Source organism: Acanthochromis polyacanthus, chromosome 5 (assembly GCF_021347895.1).
Source record: "Acanthochromis polyacanthus isolate Apoly-LR-REF ecotype Palm Island chromosome 5, KAUST_Apoly_ChrSc, whole genome shotgun sequence".
NCBI lineage: Eukaryota > Metazoa > Chordata > Actinopteri > Pomacentridae > Acanthochromis > Acanthochromis polyacanthus.
Window position 1 is genome coordinate 13830927 of NC_067117.1, and position 21086 is coordinate 13852012.

Genomic DNA, 21086 nt, shown 5'->3' on the forward strand with positions numbered 1-21086 from the left:
CGAAACGAAATCGACGATAAAAGCTGCTCTGTCTGATGTCTGTCACAACAAGCGACAACACTATCACCTCTTGTACGCTATCACAGGGAACGTGTTCTGACATTTCGCCTGACTTATTGTGGCTCTTGTCACCTTAGACGCGCTCGGCAGGGCCTGACGCTCACAATGGCTGCCGGTGGAAATAACATCCCCCTTGTGAGCCTTGTGGACTCGGCCCTTCTTTAAGCGAGGTTCAGATGACAGGCTTTTTTGATGGAGAACTGCTCCGACCAGTTTTGACAGCGGTTTGCATTTCAGCGGCGGGTCGAAGGAGCTGTGAAGTAGCTGCAGAGTAAAAAGGTGCAGATTCTGTGAGCTTTAGGCAGGTGAGGTCAACAAGTGGCTCTGTTACCTGAGCCGGCAGACATCGGGTTTCTCCCAGAAAGAGCTGCTGCTATTACAAAACCTCTCAGGATGTGGATCTTGTTCACACAGACCGACGACTAATTTTAGGTCCGAGTGCTTCAATTATTGCTGAGACTTCACTGAAAGTACAGTGTTGTAGGATCACTAGAAGAAATATGATGTTTCTCAGAGTGATCATTGTTCTGTTGAGCTCTTTTTAATCTTGATCTTGAACAAAGGTGTCGATCACCGTTCAGTCCTTAAGAGCGTACAGTTTAAGAATATACAGCTCTGTGATGTTCAGCGGCTATGATGCTTACGATATTTGTGAAAGTTTGCTAACGTTTTCGAATTTGCACTAAACACAACGTATTTCATGTAGAGCTGAAACAATTAACTAGAAAATTAGAAAGAAAAATGTGTAATTCTTTTCAGTTTCAGCTTCTGAAATATAAGGATTTTGCTATTTTTCTGTTTTATATCAATAATACGGTACTTTATTCCTCTGAACCCTAAGCAGATCTGGGTGTTTTTTGCTCCTGTCACAGTTTTATTCACTGTGTGAACTCATCATTTACCAGTATAAAGTCTGGCACCTCTAAGAAATCAGCACAACTATGGCTAGAAGAAGAGAGAACTTCTTCAGTATGCAATATGACACAGTTGTAATGCCCTAAATCTTTAAAAAAAAAAAAATGTTCTCAGAATTTCTTTGACAATTTCCTTTACAAAATTAAAAAAAACCCAGAAACCACATTTTGCCCACTGGTGTTTCCATTATTGGGGAATAAATGCTGGCTCTACATACTAAAGATAATTACATTATCTTACATTTCTATTTTGTTGACATACTTACCTCTTCTCCGCGTTGTGCAGTTCACCCAATTCAGCCAAAAAGTTCAGCAATTCTGTCAAGAAACTGAGATTTTGTTGTTTATTACAGAATTTCGTTCGAGCAAATCATGTCATTTTTGTGACTTTTTAACTAAGACTTGTAGAATTAAGTGATATAGATTTAAATCTTTGAGCTTAGATTTGGTTAGAGAACAGCACATCACAGGGGATTATTTCAAGGACCTTCCACCATTTAGAAATCTAGTGATTTATTTCGTTTTTTAGCGTTTCTGGCTGTGCTGATTGCTGTAATTTTGGAATGTTTTTTTAAGATTACATACCTTTCAAACCTGTAGGCTTCAATGGATAGAAACAGCTATCAAACAACATCACTGCAGCCTTTGAGAAATTGATTCTCCTGAAAATTTCATAGACAAAACAGTACAAACAGTCCATTGAGAAACAAATCAATTCTTTCATTGTTCATGAAAAAAACTTAAACATTTTGGACAAATACAGATTTTGACTCTATGGTAGTGCTGCAATGAAACTTCAAACATCTTCAAAGTCATCGTATTTCATCCTAAGAGGGAAGCATGAACCAGCTGTCATAGTGGGGTTTCACTGAGACGCACAAATGAGTTAGGTGAGATTTCATTGAGATCCATCCAATAGCTGTTGAGATGTTTCAGTTTGGATCAAAGTTTTGAATTGATATTTAATGGCAAAAAATAAAAAATGTAATCCTTAAGTACATTACAGCAGTGCACAGGTGGAACGACTTGTCATTTTGTTCCCCGTAGTTAATGAAAACATAAATCTGAGTATCTTTGTATCACACCGATGGCTGTAAAGTCAATAAGAGGATCATTTCTTTCCTCCTCACTGCGCACATCTTATGCAGGGCAGCATGTTAAGATAGCGTGACATGGTTCCCTACATAAGGGCAGACTGGTTGTTATTTTTACTGATGGGTGCCTAATGTGACACGCAGTGATGCCAGTTGAGGCAGTATTTAGTTCTGGCTGATTACCCTCATAGTTCAGAGGGCTGAGGGGGGCAATGCGGAGCGGCCTTTTAAATCGATCCGTCAAAGACTGCAGGGCTGCCGAGGAGACTCCGGATAATAATTCTCTTTGGCGTTTTGTGTTTTTTGCTGGATGTGTAGAAGCCGTCTGACTGGCCTGTCTGCACTCTCTCCACCATTATTATCCGCTGGAGTATCGACATCCTCTTTTCTCCGAGGTCGCGGTAATCGTTTCTCTCAGTAAGCAGGTCAGCGGTGCCGTGCCCTCTGGCTGCTCTCCAGCTCCAGAATGCTACACAAACAGCATCATATACAGTGTCCCCTCCAACCCTAAAAGAAAGGGGGGCAGCTGCTCATGTTGGCTCGCAGCATGCATAGATATGTGGATGTGTGAGTGGCATCCTTAGACGGAGGCTGCAGCTCCACTTGGGCAGAGACGAAGAAGAAGAAAGTAACTCTGAGTCCAGCCGTGACCTTTGCCGAAGTAAAATTAATTGGCTCTTTTGAGGAACATTTAGGCTGCATGTTAATGGAGTAAATGACCAGAAAACACAGATGCCAGAGAGTCGCACATGCTTCCCGGTTGGCAGATGTGCACGGGAGGCCTCATTGTTTGGTCCCCAGTGGGATGGGTAATGAATAAATCTAGTAGTCAGTGCTGGGTTTTTTTTCCTGTAGCACACTTTCAAGCATCCCAGTGACCCATTTCCACAGAATCAGATTTACGACCACAGACCACAGCTGACAGGTAAAGCGAGATATTTTTAAACCGCCGCAGACTTTGATCCCACATAAAGAGAGCGAAACACCATCAGCTCTCCGCTCCCCACATTTTGAACTGTGTGTGTTCGGATGCATTGAAATGTGCGCCAGGATCCACCACAGCAGCTCTGGTTGCACCATGGAGATGCAAACAGAAACCTGAAACTGAGGCTGTGGTTACAGCGCTGGCACTCTCCTCCATGAGAAAAAGTGTTGTGAAGCTGTCATTACTCTGAACTGTCTTACTCCCGTGCGCTCCTTCCTTAGCAGCAGTAATGCGTTCCCCCAGCCTGCTGCTAATTTGACATTGCCCCAGTTTTCTATCTCTGTGTTGTAGTGTGTCATTTAAAGTGGCTCTGCATCTATGCACAGATTCCTTCACTATCTGTACTGAAAATATGCCCCCCCTCCCTTCCTCATGATTAACAACATTATTTGTTCAGTGGTCTTTGTCAGACCTCTGACCTCATCTTTACAATATACAGTTACACATCAAGCTGTGTTACTGTGCAGTAGCTTCACTCCAGTGGGTAGACAAGGCGACTGTAAGGGGACAGTATGGATATTTTCTAAATGGGTCAAACCAGACCACTGCCCTCTTTCTTTTCGCTTGTCCCTTCCTTTTTAACATAAAGTACATGCATCATGGTGCACGTCAGCAGCTGTGTTGTTTGGTGTCCTCATGTTTAAAGGTTCTGGATGTGCTATGTTTTTATAATTGCCAGCAAATCCCAGGCAAACCACGATCAAATCCATTCCTGATGATCACATTTTTTTAGTTGCAGGTGTTTTCTGGAAGCTTTTAGGTTCTACTAAATATCTCCTGCATATGATAGAGCCATATTTATTTTACACCTAATTTAAATTTGATTGTTAGAGAGACAAAACTAGTGGGGCTGCTTGTGTCATTTTCAAAATTTAAAAATTCTTCCTTTGGGTCCAAAATGATGTATCATTGTTAATTTTATTGCTGCAAAACATTCAGTGATATGTTTAGTTGCACATTATCTTCGAGTTTTGCGAATGTTTCCAGCCATAATCAATGAAATATAAGTGATTGCTGAGGCAAAAATGATTAAATTTAGCTCAGAGGGCTAAACTTCAAAAATTAATTACTGGAACATGATTTGCAGTAAAGCTATAGGCTTTTGCAAAGTCCCAGGAAGTTAATAGAAGCTTGTGCATTTTTTTTGAAATCCATGAGATCAAACAGGAAGTTTTGGTGATTTGGCATGGAATGAAACGGTGGAGAATTTGGGGAATGTTCCCTGCTGCAGATTAATACACTAACATCGTGTTTCCAGCAGCAGAATGGAGCCTACAGGATCAAAATAGACTATGGTGACCATATTTATCATAGTAAAGAAACATGTCACCCAGAATTTAGGTCTTAATTAAAGTTTAAGCTGCACAGACTGCAGATTTATAACACAGAACTGTCATTGCATTCTTGGTTTTGTTGTTTTTTTCTTATTTGTTGACAGACATTCCGTCTATACATTAAACCAAAACATTAACCAAAGAGAAGCAAGTTTATGTGTCAAACCAAATTAAGGTAAATTTTGCCTTTTTTCAGATTTGCCACCAAAGAGTCCGACGGTTTGTTGCTCTACAACGGCCGCTTCAACGAGAAACACGACTTCATCGCCATGGAAATCATCAATGAGCAGATACAGCTCACCTTCTCAGCAGGTAGGAAACTTCTGCAGATATATATATTTTTAAAGTTTCATATTCTTTTCGTCTTGTGTCTTTGCAGTCGTTCATTCAACTAATGGTTTCCCAGGTGAAGCGAAGACGACAGTTTCCCCGTACATCCTTGGAGGAGTCAGTGACGGCCAGTGGCACGTGGTGGAAGTTCACTACTATAACAAGGTGGGTGGGAGTTTGGACATTAACAGGTTTGATGGTTTAAAGGAATAGTTTAGCACTTCACTTTCTCCCTGAATGCTGGCGACTTGTCCAGGGTGTCCCCTGCCTCCAGCACCCCCCGCGACCCTAGTGAGGATAAAGCGGTGTATAGAGAACGGATGGATGAACTTTCTCCCTGAATGTGACATTAATGTGTTTATTTAAAGGATCCCATAAGCTAAAAGTCAGTCAGCTAATTTCCCCGACAAACAGCACAGAGCACGTGATACATTACTTCAAATATATAAAACATGCAGAGTTTACCTCAGTATAATGTGTTCAGACATTTAGGCAGATTTTTAAATGTATTTAAATTTTATTAAACTTTTTAAACAATACAGATGTTAATAAAAACTGGGAATTACAGACCTGATCGGTAAAACCAAACCCTCACTGATTTGCATAGCCAAAAACTAGCCAATGTCAATTAAAAACTGTATAAATCTGCCCACCAGGACCTTTAGACACCCTAATTAACACATTCAATGTGATTTGTTTTAAATGGATATGAATGGAAGTGGAAAAACAACAACTTGGAGTTTTTAAGGGGTTATTTGAAGTTTTTGTTACCTTTGGACAGAGCCAGGCTAGCAGTTTCCATCTGTTTCCAGTCTTTGTGCTAAGCTAACTATCTGTAGTTTTAATATTTACTGATGAAAACAAGCACACCTCCCAAAATGTCACACTATTATTTTCAACAAAGGTGACCATAGTAACTAAATTATAAATATATTTCCTTCTTTCTGTAAATTTATTTCTTTTAGTCATTATTCAAAAGTTAATTTTCCTTTGGTTAATTATATCTTTCAGTAGATTGGTTTAGACTTATGCTGCCTCCAAAGCCGGTTTCAGAATAACTGAGCAAAATTTTTAAGTAAGTTTTAAATTGCACTGGAGATCCTAAAGATTCCAAAGATGCCAAATACTTATGGCTGCAGGATGGTGAATCACCTGAATGTTTCCATTTTCTTGAATATAAATGAGGTTTGTGTGCTCCTGATGGAGAAGTCAGAACTCAAATGAAAAAATATGAATCAGATATCAGAGGAGAAAAAAAGTCAGTCCATTATTGCTTGTGTTTGAGTTTCTCTCAGACTGAGCTTAATAAAGATTTAATGAAGAATTGGAACCAGCTGATACTGTCAGACAGCGATGGATAAGATGATATTACCAACGCTGAAGCTAGTTAAGGAAAGGCGAAAGAGAGAAAGTGTAAGTTAAAGGGTTAAAACTGTTGTCAGGTGTGTCTGAATAAGAGCAGACACAGTTACTGAAGACATTCAGAGTGAAATCAGGTCACATTGTTTATCTGCTGCAGACGACAGACTGTCATTCTCATGTGCAGGCGGCTGCAGCGAGAACTGGCAGCTCCTCCTCAGTGGTCTTCATGGAGGACTGACTGTAGTGGGTGTAAACCAGAGAGCAGACAGGAAACACTGAGCTGTGTAAGTTAGTTGTTCTGCCTCTTTAGTGCTGCTGCTCTGTCAGACTAAAGAATTGCTGCTGACAGGCTGATGATCTGGAAGAAAGCCAACGTGCCAACTAGACACTGACGGAGGCAGAGACACAGACAGGAGAGGAGGGGGGTGTGAATGAATGAATGACTGGAGGAGAGTGGGGAGGCAGTGTTTCTCAGATTGGACAGAAATATGTTGCACATTTCCCCAGAAGAATATCACAACAACTCAATCAGTGCAGAAACGTATGGAGCTGTTGTCTCTGCTGTCTCTCTACTTTCCCAGCCAGGGCCGACACACAGGATGTCACATTTTAGTCTATTGAGGAAGTCACTTTGCATCATAAAGATGTTGCCAGGCAACACCCCCGCCGTGTGCATTTTCTATTCAGTGTATGATGGCATGGTCATGTCAGATTGTAGCCAGCAGAAGTGATGAAGGGGGAGAATCTTGTCCACTTTTGGATGAAAACTTGTTGCCTACGGACATTACAGTCTCATTAATCACTTCGGTACAAGAAACTAAATGTAAGAACTCTGTAATGTTTCTCTGAGCCACTGGGCTTACATCTATAATTGTGCTGTATGTTTAAGGATGACAGTTAGAGGTTTGCAGGAATACCTCTAGAGCAGTGCAGCCTACAGATGTCTGCATCCGACTGCCAGTCTGATAAAAATAGCAATGAGAAGAGGTGATGTTCTTATTTCAGATGCACCTTCCTGTGTTACTGGCTTCCAGCTGGTTTGGTGACATGCACACTGATGCATAAGTTAATTAACGTGACACACAAGCTCAGAGTGGCATAATCACTTCTTATAATGAGCAACAGGAATTCCCGATTTGTCCTGCAATAAATCAACATGATCAGTGTTACTGAAGTATATGGTTTGTATCATAAAGGTAATTATTTTCTACAATCAGTTGCAGGTTTATTGAGAGATAAAAGTAACCTAATTCATCCTGCAGTAAATCTGTCCTTTGTGAATGTGATAAGGTTTAATTGAAACCGTGTTTAGAGAGTCTTGATTCAACTGAATGCTCATTTTCTATGTTTTTAGGTTTTTCTTTTTTTTTTTTGCTTTGAACCCCCTCAGTTACATCATTTACTGTCACTGAGTTAGAGTACAGTTAAACCTGTCTAGCCAGCTGCTGATTGTATTCGCTATATCAAACCTGTAGCATATTTCCAACGTTAGAAGTGTCCGGCCCCCAGCTCTAGCTGAACTAATTCCATCCGTCCTCCTCTCATGTTCCACATCCTGTGAGTCGCTGAGGTAGAAACGTGGCTCCTCCCTCTTTAGGTATCCCACGGTGGCCCACTCTGACCCATCCCTGTCCGCAGGGGGTGGGGCAGGGTGAGCCGGGGAGGGGGCACTTTAGATTGAAATGTGGCTTTCAGGATGGCGGGGGACTGTGGAGAATGGCAATGACCGCTGCCTTTGTGTTTGCCTCTGCTTCCTTTGGGACCGTGAGCAGTGAATGATGCGGCCCCGGGGAAGGTGCCCCTCTCTCTCTGTTCTTCGGCGGGGACAGAAAAGCCGAGCAGGAGAGGAGCGAAAGGAGGGTAAAGAAAGGCAGAGAGAAGTATTGACTCGGGCTTTGAACAGGGACGCCGCGCTTCAGGGCCAACCCCTCCTGTTGCTATGGTTTTTCTAGTCAATCTCAGATCCCATATTTGTGCTGCTTGCTGCCCTGCCCCTTCAGCCCGTCACCCTCTCTGACAGGGAACTCATATTCCCATAATCCCGTGTAGCGGCGGGTGAGAGCAGTGTTTAATGTGGCGCAGAGCAAATATGTGCGCTCCAGTCAGCTCTGACAGGCCGGCGTTTTGTGGCAGAGAAAGACGTCCTGACAGACAGTCATTATTGGAGAGTCAATAGCCGTGACTGATGACAGCAGAGGTCAGTGAAAGGAGCGTCCAAGCTGGAGCGCTGCCTGTTTCAGAGCTTTCTCAGCGAAGGGAAAACCGTGGAAAAGAGCATGTCGGATGATTTCACCTTTGGCAATTCACACAAGATGTTTTCTTGTTTCATCATCAACAAATTTGTAACAAATTGGCCTCGAGGAGGATGAGCTGAAAAGCAAAAGCTGACTTCAGTCTCCGTTTCCTGTTTAACATGAGCTCCACGGCGCGCTGTGACTTTCTGTGGGAAAGGTGCTCGATAACAGGGCCTGCTGTGCTGTTCTGGACTGTCCACTGACAAGTAATAGATGCAGCAACTTTATCTTCATACTTCACTCAATACCTTTCAAGGGAGTCAGTCAGTCTTGAAAAGAGATGCAACACTGAGGAGGAAGCTGGCTGCAATAGTTGGTCAGCAAAATAATGAGGACGCCCCTGATGGATCTGAGTGAGCCGTTTACCAGCAGGACGGGACATAATGCCCCGAGCATCGTCACTGACAGTTCTCACATTTGTCTTCTCAGTTTGAGACTCTGATCTCTGGGAGGCCCTCTGAGGTCTCTCTGCAGCTTTTATTCGAAGTGAAATCCATCTAAACTACACTTTATGTTGTGTTTCGATGTTTTCTACATCGCTCTATGTTTTATTAATGTGCTCTGTTCTACACGTTGGTTTGAATGAAGTAAAAGGACCAAAACAAAACGCTGGAAGTATTCAATTAGAGGCAAAGCTGCTTCATTTAAAATCATACTGAGAGTGTGGAACTTTTGTCTCCCCCTTCTGTCAGTGAGAGTAGCTACACAAACACCGTTGATGCGTGTTTATGACAGATGCCTCGCTGTTATCCTTCCTCTGTTCCTGTTTTTTTGGAGCTACAGACACTTTCCTGACCGTGTAGCTTTTCCTGCCGTACTTCTAGTTTCTGTTTTGTCTCCATCATCACAGACGCTCTTCATCTCTGACAAACCAATGCTAGCTTGTTGACAACAAACACAACACTACAGGTGCACCAGCGTGGGACTGTCACCACAAGATTTAAAACACACAGATTTACCTGCCACTTAATCAGTAAGGTGTGAACTCATTTCGCAAAATATTGGGTGTAAAATGAAAAGAATAAGCAGCATAAAGCTGTAAATAGATGTCAAAATTAAAAGCGCTCGTTCCAGTGAGGTGGAGCCGGTCTCATAATGGTATGAGTTGAGCTTCTGCTACATGTTTGTGCTCATTCATTGAACTTTTCCTCCAATTTTCATGTTTTCGTGAAAAAAAGTTACCTCTTAGAATAGTGTTCAGCAGGGAGTCTTTGGTGAAACTTCCACCAACTTATAGACCTCTGAAACATGTCTGAAGCTATCTTTTTCTGCTATATATGTAATAAGCCTAACATGGGCTTTTTGTAAAATCTGCAGTCCAGTAGATGTAGTGGAGTAGAAAGCAGAACATCTCTCCCTGAAATTTAGTGGAGAAAAAGTCAAAAACAGTGCTAAACTGTAAGGTAAAATACCACAAAACTGTCATCAGCGCTGTACTGTTCACCACTGTGACTATTTTCTTCCTGAATGCTCAGTGTTCTTGCGGTGCCGTTAGGTTTCTTGTAGCCGAGGCAGTTTGAGCTCTTCTTCTCCACTGCAGCTTGGTGACACATGTCGTGCTGTGAAGCGTTTCAGGTGTTATGAGACAGTTTAGGGTTATTATTGGCTCTGTCTCCCTCTGCACAATCACGAGACACAAAACGAGAATCCAGGAATTTAACTAACCGCAGCCTATCAGTTACAGACTGGTGTTATTGGAGGCTCATGGAGATTTAATCTGCTCAATGAGAAAATCATGTGAGGGAAGTTAAATTATGGCCTCCAGCTACACTTCTATCTGTCATGACTGGATTGCTGGATAGAGTGTGTTTTGTCTTAATGAACTTACAGTGATGGAGCTGCTAAAGATGTTGCGCCAGCCAAAAAATGCACAGCATATCTTTAGCTGGGTGACTTTGCTTTGAGCTTTTAAATTAAAGGATCAGACACCGAAGATAAATCAGTCATAACAACAGAGCAGTCAGGAAATTATAACTCCTGAGCCTCGTGCAGCCGGTTTGACGAGGATCTATTTTAGTTTAACTTCATAGAGAGCTGAATATATAGACCGTCAAATCAGAAACCTTCAAGCCGTCAGCAGTGAGTCAATTGTTCATATGATCCCTGCCCATGAGACGAACTAATTCCTGCTAAATCCTGTCTGACCAGCTGACAGCTCGGCCGCTCCGCTCTCAGCCCGCGACACCAGCTTGAACCCACACTTAGGGTTAATATGATCTTTACGTGACCCCGCAGAAACTGAGCTGTCTGAAAAGAGGTCGCGACCTTTTATTGACAGGATCATCATTCTCTCCTCCGCAGCCCCTCCTCCCTTTGTTACTCCCCCCTATTGATTTCTCAGACAATGAGAGAGATCCTTTGTTGACAGGGATGGTGTCCTGCAGAGAGCAAACCCTTCCCCTCAGCGTTTGCTGGCCGGTTGCTGCCTTAAGCTTGAGCTGTTATGATATGAATTATTAAACTGCTCAACAGCAGCGAGTTGAACAGGGACTGAGCCGAGAGCGATGCACAAGATCAGTTATTTGGTTTTTTGTTTTTCCATTTTCAGAAGCTGGATTTTTTTTAAATCTGTGTCTTAAAGCTGTGCACAGCTTAGGACTGGTTGAGATTCCCAGAAGTTTCTGTACTGTTTTATGTATTAATCCTCTCTTAAATGGGGCAGAATAAGGAGTAATTTTCATAACAAGCTGTTTCTTAGTCCTATTTATGCACGCTGAGTGACCAAAAATACCTCAGCGTATTAAAAATAGCAGCGTAGCGAAACAGTTTTTTCTCTGGTGTTTCTTGATCTTCTGGTTCATAGATCTTTAGAAAACTATCAAATAAATAAAATAGTATGGGACAGTCATAACTTATCTTTCATCTACACATCTCAGCTTATCTATTTCTACTGTTTCCTCTGTGCTAAACTACGCTAGTCCAGATTTTTGTGCATAGTGACGAAAGCTTGAGATAAAGCAGTTAAATCCTCAGCTGACTCAGGAGTAGAAAAAGTTCTGTAGAATCTCAAGAGAAAATGAATACTTTAACCGTGTGTAATACAGTCATTAATTCTCCGCTGAAGGAAGGAAGGCGCATCGTAATTTATTTATCTTGGTATTCATGAGTCTGCCTCCCTCTTCCAGCCCGTCTTCAGCCAGGCCGGCCTCCCTCAGGGCCCCTCGGATCAGAAGGTCGTTGTCGTGACGGTGGACAACTGTGACACCTCCGTCGCTCTGAGGTTCGGTCACATGATCGGAAACTACACCTGCTCTGCTCAGGGCAGCCAGTCAGGATCCAAAAAGTAAGTCCAAAAGAAAGAGTTCTTTAATATTTAAAAATGGAAGTTAAATCAAATTTTTTCCAACGTGAATTCCGTAAATAACCTTTTTTCTTTGCTGTATAGATTCTCTCATTACTCCAAAATTGACTCCAGTAATTTACTTCATTGCTTTCTTTGCAGTTGCCTCATTAAGGGAAAGAGTAAACTTGTTTTGAAACGATGTTCCACATCTCCAGGGTCTTAGCTAAGCTTTGCTTTCTTCCTTTATTGCAATGTTTATCCTTTTTTTTCTGTTTTCATCTCCAGGGGGAAAAATAACACAGCAAAACTATGTCTGTTATGAATTTTTCATGCATTTTCTCCCCCTCTGCATTCGTGTTGATGGTGTGTTTTGAGCCAGAGCACAGCTGTGAGTGTATAAATGTTCATGGTGTTATCAGATCTCTGGACCTGACCGGCCCGCTGCTCCTCGGAGGAGTCCCCAAGCTCCCCGAAGATTTCCCTGTTCGCAACCAGCAGTTTGTGGGATGCATGAAGAACCTGCGTATTGACAACCAGCACATAGACATGGCCAGCTTCATCGCCAACAACGGCACTCTGCCCGGTATGCAGCATTTAGCCCGTCTGCTTTTTAGTCATTTACTTTCTCTCTTGAAGCTGTGACTGTTTGGCGGTGAAAGAATGCGTATTGTCAGATCAGCCAAGGGAGACAGACTGGCAGAGGAAGTTGCACTGACTCTAATGAGCTCAGCAGGAAGGAGGAGTCGGTGGGAAATGATCATTGTACCTGCTATGAATAGTTTATTACCCTCTGACTCTGTGCGACTCTGATGAAATAATGAGGCAGGATAGATCAAACAGATAGATTACCCTTTTATTTTGCTGCCCCCCTAGGATGCTCTGCCAAGAGACATTTCTGCAACAATAACCCGTGTCTGAACGGAGGAACCTGTGTGAACCTGTGGGGCTCCTTCAGCTGCGATTGCCCGCTTGGCTTTGGAGGGCAAAACTGCGAAAGAGGTGAGTGGAGCAGAAAAGAACGAAGCATCAGGGTGGAAACTCTGAAGCTGAACCCGTCACTGAGTGCTGAGCTGATATCCATCAGGTCAAAAAAATCAAAGTGGAAACAGTAACCGAAACTGTCGAATACAGAAATGCTTGTGTTTGAATGTAAAAACAACTGGTGGAAAATCAGCGGCCTGTAGCTGGTGTTCAAATGTGGAGACACTCAGGGTTGGAACAAGCCCGGTGAATCCACTACAGTAGTTTTAATGTGTGGGTTATGACAGAATCAGTGTCCGTTGTGAGAACTAATCTGCTTGAAGTTGAACTTTCTCTGGTTTCTTTAATGTTCAACCAACTATTTGCTCTTTGACTTTGAGGATATACAGTTTGTAGCTAATGTTCCTGTAGCCGTGTTCTCCAGTGTCTGTTGTTGTTCCACCTGATCTGCTGCAGCTGTTGTTTCGTGCTGATTTATGCTTCAGAGCAATTTGAGAAGCAGCGGAAGAAGAGAAATGAGCTATGGAAGAGACGGTAGCGGAAAAGAGCACCTTTGTTTTTAGCACCGAGTGGAACGGGCAAAACAGATATGTTTTTTCATGCAGATCAAGTGAGGATTAGAGGTTCCTGAGTTGGATATCCAAACAATGACAGGTGTGTTGCTTTGTACACACAAGCATGAGGGAAAAATTAGGGATGGGAGAATAGAAAAGGAAAAGATTACAGTGTGATAATAACATACTTGGAGCCGTTATCATTATGATCAGAGGAGCCTCGTAAATGCTGCTGTTTATGAAAGTGCACGGATGTGGTGAGAAATAATAATCGGCTGTTAGACCACTGGAAAAATAACAGGCAACCGTTCTGATAGCGAAAAGCGCTTACAAATTTGTTTCGTATTTGTTCTCTCATGATAGTAACTCAATATTTTGGACGTCACAGAGGGTTGTTATCGGTATTTTAATCATTTTGTGACATTTAATAGACAAAATCAATACTGTATGTGGTTGTTAGTTGTCATCTCACTTCATAATACATCATAATTCATAAGCATTGATGGTGGTACGTTTGCTTACTCTCACAATACAATTAATTCAGTTTAGAGTAGAAGGCTTGACTTAAATTTGAGTGACATTTAACAACGATTTCTCTCTTTGCATCTTTTTCCAACAGCCACAGTGCATCAGGTTTATTTGTCAGTACTAATCGATCATTTCGATCCGGGTGATTCAGGTGCTTTTCTTTGCTTCACACAGAGACAGCTTAATGAGAGGGAAGCTGCTGCACATCAGGCCGACGTTCAGTCTTTTTCTGTCACTTTTTTGACGTGTGAAAGAGGCAGAAAAGCTTCTCTTTTGGCGCACACAAATAGCCTGACTTCCTTCTGATTTGAAGTTGAAATCAAGTCACTGATGCGGCGTGTGCTTAAAAAATAGAAACTCTTTGGCAATTTTAATCATACTTTTGAAAATTTTTTGCGTCTTATTCCCCCTGAATTAGCGGCACTTCAAACAGTTTTCTGCTGCCGTTCAGTCTCAGGTGTTGCTCTGCAAAGGCAGCCATTTGAACTTACTGGGTGCACCTGATTTAATTTTGCCGATAAAAAGCTTGTAGAATTCCCTAAAGAGTTATCTACTTATGTCTTTTTCTGTTTGTAAAAAAGTGAGACCTGTTTAGCCGAGATAACTTGGACAAGATCAGAGAACGTGGTGGACTTGCTGGATGACAGTAATGACTCGCTGTCTCATGTCGCCTACGGTGAAACTCTTTCCTGCATCGCTCCTTCCTCCTTCCAGGCTTTCGTTCTTTTCATATTTTAATGAATTTTTTTCCCTCCGTCTTTTTTCCGTAGTTATGGCCGGCCCACAGCGTTTCCTCGGTAACAGCATGTTGCAGTGGAACAACCTGGCGGCGGCGTCCTCCGTCCTCTGGCATGTGGAGCTCATGATCCGCACACGTCAAGCCAGCGCCACACTGCTGCACATCTCCTCCGGCCTGCAGCACAACCTCACACTGCAGGTACAAGCAGAAAAACACACAGACAACACACCCTTTTTTGGCTTCACTTTGCTCTAATTCTGCTTAAGGCCAAGTTAGACCACAGGAGACATTAACAGAAAACTTAAGACACTCATGCAACCTTTTTTTAGCCCTGTTTTCGGTTACTATTTTAAATTTTCTAGACTGACGCCTCTTTGAAGTTGCGTAACCCTCCGACAGTCTATTTCCAGCCCTTCACACCTATGATGTGCAGCGATTCAAAGTTTGAACTCTTGAACTGGAGGGAGCATGAAAAAGACTGTCACATCATGTGATGCGGTGCTGATTCTTGGTGGTCTTTTTTTTTTTTTCCTCCTTCCTCTGCCCGTCTCCCTCCTGCTGTTTCTGGCCTCTTCTGCTGCTTCTGTAGCTGCGAGGGGGGAGTGTGCTGATGGGGCTACACAGGGGGGAGGACTCCACTCTCTCCCGGGTAGAAGAGGTTCTGGTGAACGATGGAGATTGGCATCATTTGCAGCTGGATATTAGCAGCCTGGGAGGAGCAGCGAGCCACCACAAGGCTGTGCTGTCTTTAGACCACGGACTCTACCTGGTGAGCTGTTAGATTCTAGCTTCTGTAAATGACTGTAAATTAAATTAAATGTAGATTTCAGACATAAATGCTGTGTCACGTTCCCTTTCAGGCCAGCATGGAGGTGGACGGGAAGCTACGGGACTCAAAGCTAAAGTCTGTCAGCGTCGGAGGATTGGCAAGACCTGATGGGAAAGTTCAGCATGGCTTCCGTGGCTGCATTCAGGTTTGTCCTCTATGTTTATGGTTCATGTAACCCGTAAGTCTGTAAAGTACATCCCTACACAATTAACATGAGATTCTTTCCTTTTTTATTTTTAACAGCTTTTATTGTTTTTAACAGACAGAATATCCATGGACTCATGTGAATTATACAAATATACCGAATATACATGTCCGAAGTCCTGAGGTAGTCAGTAGTGAATCTTTATTATTCCCTTCCCTCCCTCCCAACCTCCCACAACCCTCCCTACAGCTCGTCTGCTGCACCTGCATTGGCTGTCTCCTCGTATGAAATATATATTATATATTATATCATAAGAATAATAGAATGAATCGACAAAGCAAAATATACTGAACAAACTAATCGAACAAACAAAACAAAACAAAACAAAGCAATGATCAATAGGAACCATAATAATAATTGAGAATAAGAATAAAGAAATAGTTTAAAACAAGCAAACAAACAAGCAAGAAAAATGAGGGAGGCAGAGGGGGGTCAAATCAAATCATTTTTCATTGTTCTCCTCTTCATCCTGGTCCGTAGAAGGTGTACTTAAGTCTCCATAGTGTTCTAAGAAATGTTCCCAGGTCTCTGTGAAATATTGTTTGGTTTTCTTGAGTGTGTGTTTCATTTTCTCGAGTTTCAGAAAGTGCGTAGTGTCCCTTATCCACCTTGTAAAACTGGGAGGAGATTGCTTCTTCCAGCAGAGCAGAATAATCCTTCTTGCAATTAAAGTCGTAAAGGATATGACCTCACGAGCCTGGCTGGTAATACGGCACATCAAATATGGCACCGATGGGGCTGGGTGAAAGTACCATTCCATAGATCTTTGTATATACATCAAAAAATGTTGAGCCAGAATGTGTGGAGTCGCGGGCAAGACCAGAACATATGCTTTCCTTATATTGGCACTTAATTCATCACCCAAGTCAGTCTCTCATTGTCTCCTAATTCCGTCAAACGAGGGTGGAGGGATGTTGTAAATTAATTCCTTTCTCACTCGTTTTCACTGATCAGCACTTTTACAAATCTCCCTTCTTTGTACCAAATCTGCCTCGTAGACACGGCCTGTTGCGTTCATTTCTCCGCAGGGTCTTCGTGTTGGTGGAGCTCTGAGTCTGTCTCAGGCCAGGAAGGTGAACGTGGAGTCGGGCTGCAGCGTCCCCGACCCCTGCAGCTCCAGCCCCTGTCCGTCCAACAGCTACTGCAGCGACGACTGGGACAGCTACTCGTGCACGTGCCTCAACGGTCAGTCTGTGTATACGTTCTAAAAAATTAGTTTTGTAATATTTTATTTTCAAATTTTCCAATTTAGCAAAACATACAGAAAATACAGATTACAGAATGCCCCCATACACATACAAACTAAAAGAGTGCCTAAGTCAAAATGAATGGGTAATAGTAATGAAAAATGAATAAATAAAACAAATAGAACCTAAGATAAGAGGCAGTGTAAATAATCCTGTCTTCTGCAGGCGACTTGTGGTGTATCAGTTTGGTATCGTTTTTATAAATTTGATAAAGTTGTTGGCAAAGTATCAATGTAGGTCAAGTAGGGCTGCCAAATCTTCAGAAAGGTGTTGTATTCGTTTCTCAGAGTGTACGTAATCTTTTAGAGTGGGATGCAGCTGTTCCTTTCCATTAACCATCAAGCTATGGGGAGATGAGAGTCAGACTTCCATGTCACCACTATACACTTCCTGGCAGTGCACAAAAGTATCTCAAAAAATCTCTTCTGGGAGCTCTTAAAATGTGCTTTAATGGTTGTAGTTTTGTAATATTTTTGATCAGTTAAAGCTGTTTATCTGATTTGACTTAAATTTATGATTTTACCATTTTTTTTAATCTGAGCAGATTTATTATAAGCTCTCTTGTTTTGGATTTTATGGCTTGTGGAGCTATAGATCCACAAGTGGGATGTTTGCCATCATATGTTGTATTTTTTTTTGTCAGTGTTTACGTCGTGTGTTGCATCCCATCACATGAATTGTTCATAAATATAAAGTTATTTTAAAATAATTCCTGTCATCATCACCTTGCAAATATCAGCCTTCGTGAAATTCAGTTCACATGTATTAACTGATTACAAATCTATTCAAAATTAGCTTGAATTTTTTCATGTCATGATTAATTTTCATACAAAATTATTCCTCCTACTTCAACCTACCACAGTTTACTGACACTACGTCTGATGTGGAAGCACAGCAGCTCATTTTCACCTGCTTTATTTGTTTACAGGTTACTATGGAGCCAACTGCACCGACGTTTGCTCGTTGAACCCCTGCGAACACGAGTCAACGTGCAGCAGGAAGCCGGGCTCCTCTCGTGGTTACGCCTGCGACTGTCCGAGCAACTACTTCGGCCACTACTGCGAGAAAAAGTACAGTCATCCACGTTTATGTAAAACAGTGTGCATGGTGGCTTTGGTTTCCTGCTGGTAAAATAAACTGATAATGTGTCTGCAGGACCGACTTGCCGTGCCCCAGAGGCTGGTGGGGTCACAAGACCTGCGGTCCTTGTAACTGTCAGACAAGCAAAGGTTTTGACTCTGACTGCAACAAGACGAGTGGAGAGTGCCGCTGTAAGGTGAGTCTGCAGCTTTGATTCATTAATCTGTTACAGACCCTACACAGATTCCATACACAGTAATGTAAGGGAAAAAAATCTGACACAAGCGTATAAACAGATATAAGATTTGGTATTAGAATTTACCAATAAAATCATTTAGAAAGGTTACCATCATATTTATCTCATCTGTTCATGAAGAAGAAACTGAAGCAACTCCAGTGTTCAGGAGAGGTCAGACAGACTTCTGCTACTATATGAGGAATCTTTTATTGAATGTAGGAGGCCATAATAGCCCATTGCACAAAAAACCAAAGGGATTTTGTGCTTTAGAGAGAGACTACACTGTAAAAAATGAAGAGAAAAAAAAGAACAACAACAAATGTTTAAACAGTTCACCTTTTATTTCATAGATCTCCCCTGGTTTGTTAAATTACAGATAATAGCTACTAAAATCACAGTGAATATTTATTCATTTACCTGTTATAAAATGAATCTATTTATACTGTATTTAAATCCGCAAACAATAAGGCTGTTTTACCGATATTTGTTATATTCTGCCTCTCATTTTAATTCACAATATACATAATTTTGCTTCCAAATAATGGCAAATATCTGTAAAATCGTAGATAATAGAGTAAAAATAGTGTGCTTTTATGGTCAAACATAGCTGAACGAATTCCCATGTCAAATTTTGTTTTTATTTATTAATAATATTAATGCATTTTATGAATATATATTTTTGAAGAGATCAGTATTTACAGTTTTGTCCTGTTTTTTTATGGTCAACATGTAAGTTAATACCTTTTTAATATCTGTAATTTAACAAAGAAGGAATGAAATCTGAAAAATAATAGTTTAAAAGTATCTTTACCACCTTTTAAGTGGATATTATTTACAGTTTTTTCATGGGTAAGATGTAAAGTCGCGCTTTTTTCTGTGATTTTACAAGTTATTTGAAATTTATCAAAATGTGGAATATCTGTAAAACAACGGTAACTTGTTCTGAAAAATTCCAGTAAAAACTATTAAAGACATTTAGTTTATCTAATGTTTTAAATAAAGAAGGGTAATAGCTGTCAACAATTATCTCAATAATTAATGAATCGATATCCGGGTTTCCTAGAACTGACACAGTTCTGCAGTACATGAAGCAGTTTGGATAATTAGCTTGGAGGAAGTCACATAAATTATTTATATTTACAGCTTGTCCACCACTCACAGTTTAATCATTTTCATGGTTGTCAGCAGCCCCTGTGTTTGCTTTGTATTGCATTTTACTGGGTGACAATAAAACAACACACTCAGAAATCGATTTATTCCGTGGCATTGGGACACACTGTAGATCTGGCCTGAAAATGTGCTGCAGGCGGGGAACATAACTGAGGAACATGTCCTTCGGCTGCCAGATGTTTCTGAACATGCAGCTGGATTCGTGGCTCTCAAGTGGAAATCTGTGCAGAAGCGTAGAAATGAAAGAGGCCGGTAGTGAAGAATGGATGTTAAAGAATTATTAATCAGCAGTTTGTCTCTCTGATCGCGTTTCCAGGACAACCACTACCGTCCTGAGGACAGCGTCACCTGCCTGCTGTGCGACTGCTACCCGGTCGGCTCGTTCTCCAGAGCTTGTGACCGAGAGAGCGGCCAGTGTCAGTGTAAACCCGGAGTCATCGGCCGTCAGTGTGACCGCTGTGACAACCCGTTCGCTGAGGTTTCTGCTAACGGCTGTGAAGGTCTGAATACGTTGCCGACATCTCACTGAAACGCCTCATTTTAAACCCTTGTTTCATTATAGATACAAACATATTAAAACAATGCTCCATTTTTGTGCTCATCGTCTCCTCTCCTTCCTGCTCCGTCTCAGTAATCTATGACAGCTGCCCTCAGGCCATTGAGGCTGGAATATGGTGGCCCAGGACTAAGTTTGGTCTCCCTGCAGCGGTTCCCTGTCCCAAGGGAACTCTCGGTATGATGGCTTTTTGGCAGCTCAACAAATTACCATATAATAATGGCAATATAGGAAACTTGCCCCGAGCCCTCTATCAGCTGCAGAATGTTTCTCACCCCTCATGTCTCTCTCTCTCCTCCTTCTCAGGAACAGCGATCCGACACTGTGATGAGCACAAGGGCTGGCTGCCTCCCAATCTGTTCAACTGCACCTCCGTCACCTTCGGCAAGCTGAAAGCTCTGGTGTGTAGCTTCTTTCTCTGTCAGTTTGAACATTTATTTGCAACGCCTACAGTATCATCCTAAAATGTACAGATTTGGAGAAATAAACTGACCTTAATCTGACCGAGGGTCTACTGTCTGCCAGTGCACAGCATTGATTTGAGCTAAATGTTAACACAATATTAGTTATCAGTATACTCACTCAAAAACTCAGTGCTAACTTGGTGTTGTTTAGCAGGTACAATGTTCAATAACAGCTTTAAATATAAAATACAAATGAGGCTAATGGGAATGTCAGTAGTTTAGCAGGTATTTGGTCATAAATCAGACAGTTCATCCTCGGGGACAATGAACACCCTGACCAGAATTCATGACTATCCGTCCAGTATGTCTTGAGACATCCCAAACCTCATGCTGGCACTTAAAAAAGTCATAAGATTACTTAAGTCTCTAGGATTCATCCTCTGAGGACCATGAATGTTGTAGAATTTTAGCACCTTTAACCCTCCTGTTGTCCTCATTTATGGGCACCAAAAAATATTGTTTCCTTGTCTGAAAAAAATCCAAAAATTCAGCCAAAAAATTCCCCAAATTTTTGAAAATTTGCAAAATCTTCAGGAAGAAAATTGCAATAATTCCTTAAAAGTTTTATTTTTTTAAAAAAATCCCCCAAATTTGGCAAGAACATTCTTGTAAATATTTATTTAAAAAATGAGTAAAAATCTTCCCAACAAATCCTAAAAATATCTAAAGTGATTCCACATATATATCAGTAAAACTTCTAATATTTTCTTTAAGAACATTCACAAAAAATCTACCAAAATCGAGCGAAATTTGCTGGATTTTGGTAGATTTTTTTGTGAATTTTCTTAAGGAACATTTTTAACATTTCTTTTTCCCATCAACAAAAGTTCAAAGATTTC

At 41.5% G+C, this 21086-nt stretch overlaps 2 protein-coding genes across 2 annotated transcripts in view; both read left to right on the top strand.

Annotated features, from left to right (window-relative positions):
* The window catches only part of med20 (mediator complex subunit 20), a 217556-nt gene that overhangs the window by 116397 nt on the left and 80073 nt on the right, over window positions 1–21086 (top strand). The window lies entirely within an intron of this gene.
* Window positions 1–21086, top strand: part of celsr2 (cadherin, EGF LAG seven-pass G-type receptor 2) — an 83213-nt gene that overhangs the window by 45137 nt on the left and 16990 nt on the right. Inside the window, 14 exon segments of the mRNA XM_051947819.1 lie at window positions 4584–4699; window positions 4794–4882; window positions 11499–11656; window positions 12076–12239; window positions 12530–12655; window positions 14490–14656; window positions 15048–15227; window positions 15319–15432; window positions 16521–16677; window positions 17668–17809; window positions 17895–18015; window positions 19544–19727; window positions 19859–19960; window positions 20090–20184. Coding sequence (XP_051803779.1) covers window positions 4584–4699; window positions 4794–4882; window positions 11499–11656; window positions 12076–12239; window positions 12530–12655; window positions 14490–14656; window positions 15048–15227; window positions 15319–15432; window positions 16521–16677; window positions 17668–17809; window positions 17895–18015; window positions 19544–19727; window positions 19859–19960; window positions 20090–20184 — 1915 coding nt within the window.